The sequence below is a fragment of the Schistocerca americana genome, chromosome 2, assembly GCF_021461395.2.
Source record: "Schistocerca americana isolate TAMUIC-IGC-003095 chromosome 2, iqSchAmer2.1, whole genome shotgun sequence".
NCBI lineage: Eukaryota > Metazoa > Arthropoda > Insecta > Orthoptera > Acrididae > Schistocerca > Schistocerca americana.
Window position 1 is genome coordinate 1,051,536,376 of NC_060120.1, and position 7,941 is coordinate 1,051,544,316.

At 43.0% G+C, this 7,941-nt stretch overlaps 1 protein-coding gene across 1 annotated transcript; it reads right to left on the reverse strand.

Annotated features, from left to right (window-relative positions):
• Nucleotides 1-357: 357 nt before the first annotated feature.
• On the reverse strand, nucleotides 358-708 carry LOC124594666 (PE-PGRS family protein PE_PGRS47-like). The gene has a single exon (XM_047133036.1). The coding sequence runs from the start codon at nucleotides 706-708 to the stop codon at nucleotides 358-360; it is 351 nt and encodes a 116-aa protein (XP_046988992.1).
• Nucleotides 709-7,941: the final 7,233 nt, after the last annotated feature.

Genomic DNA, 7,941 nt, shown 5'->3' on the forward strand with positions numbered 1-7,941 from the left:
AATGGTTACTCTCCACGTTAGATTAGTACAGCACTAAGGAGAAAGAAACGTTACCATTAACAACATCAAGAAGATACGAGCTGTTCAAGTCCAGGGTGCTCCTTCCATATGTAGGTAGCGGATTTCGATAGAGGACGCTTCTGTGACAGTCGCCAATGCGCATGTGTCACCGTGATAATTTTTGCTATAAAGCCAACACCTTTAACTAGCAGTCTGTACCCTGTGGGTTGGGGTCCCACAACTTCCAAGCCGGAAGATTTTCGCTTCCTGGATTAACCTCAAGGGCAAAATCGATGCTTTGGAAGGTCCCCCTCCACTTTCGCCATCTGCTGCCGTCCATCCGTCCGTCGCCGCCCGCTACTGGTGCTCATCTTCGCCACCATCGCCGTCGTTCTGTCCTCCCATCCGCATCTCCTTGTTGACCCCATCTTCATTTTCTCTCCCTGCCTTGGCGACACCTATCGCCGATAGGCCGCCCAGTCCATCATGGACACCCCCATCACCACAATCATTTACACCTCCCCTTCTCCCACCCCCGCCATTACCTCCTGCAGTGCGTCCTCCAGGATTCCCTCCTGTGCTCCACTTTCCCTCTTCACAGTCTCCTCCCCTTTCATCTCCTCCTCTAGCCTCTATCCCTACCACTATACTCTTCCTCGTCCAGCTCCCGCTCATGCTCCTGCCCCCACTGCCGCCGCTGCCACCCATTGGGATGACTTTCCCCCACTTCCACTCGCCCTGCTACAACCGCTGCTGCTTCCCCCCGCCCATGTCACCGCCTGTGGCGCCACAGTAGCCACCACAGACCACCCATCCTCCCTTCAAAGTGCCTCTGCCTTCCATGAAGGGCCTGCCTCCCATCACCTCCCACTCCAAACAGTCCCTCACCCCTTCTCCCAGGCCCCCCTGCCAAAAAAACACCAAACACCCAAGTGCTGACCTCGTCTCCATGCCTCCCTCCAAGTAATCACCACTCACCCCTCTTTCTTCTGATCCCCCCATAGACACCAAACCTCCTCCCACATCCCCAGCCCATGCCTTGCATACATTCGTCCTTTCCAACCCCAATCGCAAATTACTCGATATCTGTACCCTCATGCTAGAAATCTGCAAGTGTATCCCCAAATACTGAGCTTGTCCCCACAGAGACTCTATCTTTTGGCTCACATGCATCTTTCACATCTTTCCTTACCTCCTCCTCTCCCAGTCGGCTCCAACGCCCTCATCGTCCGCCGACTCTCACCACTGTGATCACAGAGCTCAGTCCTGTGGTCACAGGGGCAGAGGTGTTGGCGGATTGAATGCCCACCCCACTCTGGATATCCACTCAGCCCGAAGCACCTATAAAGACTCCAGCCCTAACTTCCTGATGCACATGTTCACAGAGTCCACCTCCTCCATAGATCACATCCTCACTCAGGGAGCCCTGATTTTTAACTGTCAGCACCCAACTGACCCCTCCTGTTCCCCTCCTCAATCCTACTGCTGCCAATACTGTCTCCTCTACAGTGATCACCTCACTGAAAACTGCAAAAAACGTCCCACCTCCCTCCTCTGTAAAGCTGCTCCTCTCCTCCTTCTTGCAACACCCACAATGAATCCTACCCCACCTAATCCTCCAAATGCAAAGTCAAACCCTCTCGCACAAACCCCAAACTAACCGTTCCCATTTACCCCATCACCAAATCTCTCTTGCTGCCTGCTTCATCTTCCATTTGAACACCTACACGACATACTCAAACAACCAGGCCCACTTAACTTTGACCCACCTCGACATGCTCGGTTAAGCCTCTCTCCTCCTCCCACCACTCCCCTCTCCCTCCTCTTCCAAGTGCACCGACATTACCATCTTCTATACCTAAACATTCACTTCCTCCCTGCCAACATATACCTCTTCTTGCATACCATGTCCCAGCAACAGGTCGACTCCTTCATCCTTTATGAAATCTCCCTCCAACCTCACCATGTTGTCCACACCTCTCCCTATCTCCTTCACTGCACAGACAATCCGCTTCCCCTAGTGTGAGGTGGGTCCACTTTTGGCTACCTCAAGCATATCCCTGTCTGGCCACAAACTCTGCTCAACATCCTGACTGAACATATTATCCTCAGCATCTTTCTTCCCTCTCTCACCGTCGCCTGTACCATTATGTCTGTCCAGCAACTCCTCTCCCCTACGACTCCATCTCCCATGTTGACCGCACCTTCTCCACCTACGTGATTGCCACAGACCACAACATCCACAGCCACAATCCTGCCACTCTTTGGCAGTGGCATCAGTTCCGTGCTATCCTCCAAGGGGATCTTGTTCCCCTCCCACACCACATCCATCCCAAAAGTAACTCCACCACCGATGTCATCCTGACTTCCCTCCAACTTCCATGGTCATATCGCCATGGAAGTCCTAGACCCCATTGGTAGTGACCACCCCCATTCTTTTTCACCATCTCCTCAGCCCATAGCCCACCTCCTGCCCTCTACCCTCCTGCCCCTCTGAAGTCCATTCATGACTAGTGTTGAGCCGACTGGATTGCCTACTAGGAATCCCTTGCCTCCCAGGTCGAACGCTACCAACTTATCTTTCAACATCCTGCTGATGTCACCCATGCCTTGTCCTTTCACTGGAAGACCATCACAAACGCCTTGGAGGCCCACTTTCCTACCAAACTTACCTACCCTCACTGCCCTACACTTCGTCCACAGGTCGTCCTTCTTCTCTGCGAAACCTGCTGGTTTCTATCGCTCCTTCCTCTGCAGCCATGACCAAGATACATTATTCTGCCACTGATAATTACAATGACACACGTCTTAACAGCAAAGAAACCCGAGGGCTGGCACCAGACATTTACTCAACTTAACGCCAACCTCTCTGCCAACTCCTCCCTTCCACCACCTTACTGGTAGCCATCCCACCCCTCATTACCCTCTTCTTCATGATGGCCACCATTTCCCTGACAACCTCAGTAAGGTTAACCATTTTGCTTCCCACCTCTGCAAGGTCTTCTCTGTTCCCAACGATCCACAGTTTGATTACTCCCTCTTCCCCACAGTTCTTGGACGCATTGATACCTCTGTCCTACCACTCGTCCCTAGTTTCCAGTACTTAAATCAGTTACCCCCACAGATTTAAACACTTCCATTACAGAATACAACATCAAACTCATACTCTGCTCCGAAAAGAAAACACTGCCCCTGGCCACGATTGTCTCGCCTACCACCAACTCAAGGAATCCTTCCCCCTCCTGCCTGACTGTCCTTGCTAGTTTGTATAATGTCATCCTCTCGACCAGCTTTTACCCTGACCTGTGGATGACTTCCTACATCCTGCTGTTACCCAAACCCAACAAACCCCCATCTGACACCGCTTCCTATCGCCCAATCTGTCTCGCCTCCATGTTCAGAAAGGTATTTTCCATTCTCTCCCAGCTTATTCATTACCACCTCAACCAGCACAACCTCCTTCCCCTTACCAATTGTGGCTTCCAGCCCTCCTTCCCCACCGACAAACAGCTCCTTAACCTTGCCCATCTTCTTTCCCTCCAGGTTAACTCATGTTGTTCCACTATCTTTGTTTCCATCGACCTCCAGAACACCTATGATCGTGTCTGCCATCCCTGTCTCCTCTTTAAACTCTAGACCTACCCCCTTCCTCTCCCATCGTCTCTCCTGTGTCACTAACCACAATACCAATCTCTGTACATTCTATGCCACCACGAGTGTGCCCAAAGACTGCACCCTTTCCCCTCACCTCTGTCTCCTGTGTACTGCAGATATGCCCAAACCTAGCCTTCCATTCATCTCCTCCAATTTGATGATGACACCACCTACCTGACCCTCTCTCCTACCCTTGTAGGGTCCCAACATACCCTTCAGACCTACCTGGGCCAGTTCACCACTTTATGTAACCACTGGCTCCTTCGCATCAACGCTTCCAAGACACAGACAATCATCATAGGTTGTACCACCCGCTCCTTCCAGCTCCACGATTTTTACTCTACAATTTATGGTCGTCCTATCCACCTCACTCCTACCCTGAAATACGTTGGCCTCATCCTCAACCATAACCTCACCTGAACTCCCCATCTCCTTATCATCCAACACATAGCCCAAAATAGACTTCACCTCCTGAAACTCCCATCTGGCTGGACATGGGGATTATTGCATCATTACCCCATCCGCTGTCTGTGAGCAGAAGACTTATAACTTCTTAAGTGAACCCATGTATTGGAACATTATTCCACTACTCGGCCAAAATTGAATAAAAAATTAAGACCTCACAGATCTCTTACACTCATGTTATATCATTTTATGAAGATTCATAAAAGGAGGTACCATTACTGCCATTAGTCAGTAATATCAACGTCTCCAACTAAGATTTGGCTACACATCTTGCCTCTCTATGGAGATGTTTTTTAGGGAACTGCGCGCATAATGTTCGCAACTGTGCTGCCTTTATCAATAGACTGAAGTCACTTCAGCTCCATGAAACTGACTCAGTGAGCTTCGATGTCATCTCACTTTTCACTAAGGTTCCTGTTATGGACTCTTTACAACTCATCAGCAGTAAGTTCACAGCTGATAACACAGTACTTTTTCGTCATGTCCTTTCTTCAAAATAATTTTTATTTAATGATGAATATCTTAAGCAAACTGACGATGTTACGAAGGTCATCCCTCTCACCCCTCTTTCTTATGGAAGACTTTGAGAAAAGGGAACATGATATCTGCTGATATGTAGATGACACTTTTGTAGTGTGGCCCATGGTGAAGAAGAACTGTCACGTTTCTTGTAACATCTGAATTCAATCCACAAGGAGATTCAATTTATGATGGAAATAGAGAAGGATGGTTGCTTACCTTTTTTGGACGACTCAGTTAATAGGAAAGTGGATGAGTCATTGCAGCATTCCATCTACCATGAGGCCACACATACTGACCTCTATCTGCAAGTGTCGAGCTGCCACCACCCCTCAAAAACTACTGGTGTCCTTAGAATTGTTGTGCACTGGATACATGTTGTTTCTGATGGAGGCTGCCCTACAAAGGAACTAGAACACATACAGTCGGTGTTGAAAGATAATGGTTACTCTCCACGTCAGATTAGTACAGCACTAGGGAGGAAGAAACGTTACTACCCAAAACTTCAAGAAGATAAGCTGTTCAAGTCCAGGATGTTCCTTCCATATGTCTGCAACCTTTCATCTAAAGTGGGCAGTATCCTAAGGAAACAGCAAGTTAAAATAATCTTCTAGCCACTGGCGAAGGTTAGTGGTCTTCTCAGTTCAGTAAAGGACGATTTGGAACTGCAGAAAGGCGGAATTTACAAAATTCCTTGCCAGTAAGACAAACCTTATATAAGCTAACGATAAGCACAGTACATAAAAGGTGCGTTGAACATGGACCCACACTGGTCTTTTGCAGCCTAGTAAGTCGGCCGTAGCCACTCATTGTATTACCGCAAGGCACGCTACAGCTTATTCTGCCACGAAAATCTTCGTCCCAGCGAGATCCTTTTGGGAGTCAGTAATTAAAGAGTCTATGGAAATACGTCTAGCATAAGATGTTATTAGTCGGAGCGGCGGTTTTCAACTGGATAAGACATCAGACCCAGTGATACCTTAAATTTCTTCTGAGAGAAACATTTTATTCGTAACTACTACACGTCTGGCGTTTGATTTTAGCACTGCAAGCATGCAATCTGGCGAAAGCCGGACATGTAATTTCACCTTTACACATGCGCCTGCACACTACAGATGGAACAGTATAAACAGAGGGGGGCGGATTTCGATAGAGAATGCTCCTTCAATGACCGCCAATGTGCATATGTCTCCGTGCCCATTTGTGCTGTAAACCCAACACCACTAACTATCAGTCGGCAGTGGCAGACAGATGAAGATGACGCTACAGTTGCCAGGCAAGAAGTTAATATGATCTGGCTGAAATCCCGAAATCTCATAGAATATTCAATGCACTAGGAAAACTACAAGAATCATATCAGATACCTCTACTGGGAGGTGATGGCATTACGAATCCAGAGGTTGGACAAACTACACAATATGCAAAAGAGATTGTGAAGTTCTATGTGTTTTCCACTCAAGTATCAGGGCAGTGGGCTCATTCCGAGGTTTGCCATTTTATCCAGACTACTGCTGCAAAGTTCATTATATGTAATGCAAGCCTAGCACTAGTGAAGGAAGAGCAGTATATGTATGAGAGTTCTCGACCACAGACTACAATTTTAAAATTTCACCGATATGAAACAAGATTTTAGTTTTGCTGTACCGCCCATTTAAATTTTATCTATATCCATGAACGAAATTTCAATTTTGCTTAAAAAGAAGATATCTAAAAATTTATTTCTTTATAAATAAGTTCTCTGAGATCATGTTTATCTATTACCACAACTAAATTCTCAATTACTTTAAAAACAAAACGAATCTAGTAATTTTTTCTTCATAGATTACTTCTACCAAACCTTATCTATCTATATGTACGATTGATATTTTCATTTAAAAACGTAAAGATGCATTTCAACTGTAAACGTTTTAATTTTTAAAAATCTAAATTCATTTCTGTATAAATAAAACATAAAAAAGCACTCTAAAGCTGTGCTATTTCAAAACTTGCAAAATTATTGGAAAGAATAACGTCGATGTAGTTTCATGAATTTAGAAAAATTATTGTAAAGAAAAAGGTTATTCAAATGTAATTATATAAGATATCTCGGAATTTATTGGTTACTTTAATATGAAAGAAATGGAGAAGAGAGAACTAAGATATAAAAATGTGAAAGAACTTTGAACAATTTGTAAAATGAGAAATTACAAAGTTAAGCCAAACTCAATAAACAAAAATTAATCATCTCATTCTAAGTACTGTTGAGAATATTAATAATAACAATAACAAATCGAATAAAAAAATTTTAAAAGAACTTCATCGAATCTCTAAAACGAACAATTTAAAATTTATACTTAGCTTAATAAACAACAATAATCGCTCTTCTAAAAAATCTGAGGATAATACTAATAATAACGATAACGAATTGATTAAAATATCCTTAAAAGTTCATTGTAAAAATCGACAAACGGAAAATTAAAAAATTATTCTAAACTTAATAAAAACAATTAATCACTCTTATACAAAGATCAAAGGGTAATATTAATAATATCGATATTGACAGTTAATTTAAAAAACTTCTAGCAGATAAATTTCAAGAAATGAAACAAGAAAACTATCAGAAAAATTTACCTGGTTCCAATTTTCTAGATGATGGCGATTTTTGTAAATCACCTAAACAAATGAACAAAAAAGCTTTTGCTCTTAAATGTAAAATAATAGCTTACGACATTAATAATACCAATAATATTATTGAACAACAAGAAATTTTTAATCAAAATAAAGAAAACGTAATCACTAAATTAAAGAATATTTTCATACAAAGAAGTGCAATTAAAGCTAACATTAAATTTTATAGTAATTTTAAAACCTAGGCGAAACACAAGAATTTAATTTTAAAACAAGTAACAAAGTTTTATTAAGAACAACAGATTTTTGAAAAATTTTGAGCAAGAAAAACAATCAAATTGTATTACAAATTATTTAGATGCAAATAATTTGTATGGTTATGCAATGCTTCAATTTTTACCATTTAAAAATTTCGAGTGGTCAGATAGAAAATATTTTAACTATGGAAACACATGTGAAACACTAGATGGTAATAAATATGTTTATATTTTAAGTTGATTTACAATATTGAAAAAAATTATATTTTTACACAAATATCTACTGTAAGGACTAGAGGGAGGTAATAAATTCCTTACGCCATCAAATAATAAAGCAAAATAGAGTTCACATAATAGAAATCTTAAACAATGGTAAAATCTTGGAGTAAATTAATGAAAAATCATAAATTCTTCTCATTTGAACAATCAGATCGTTTGA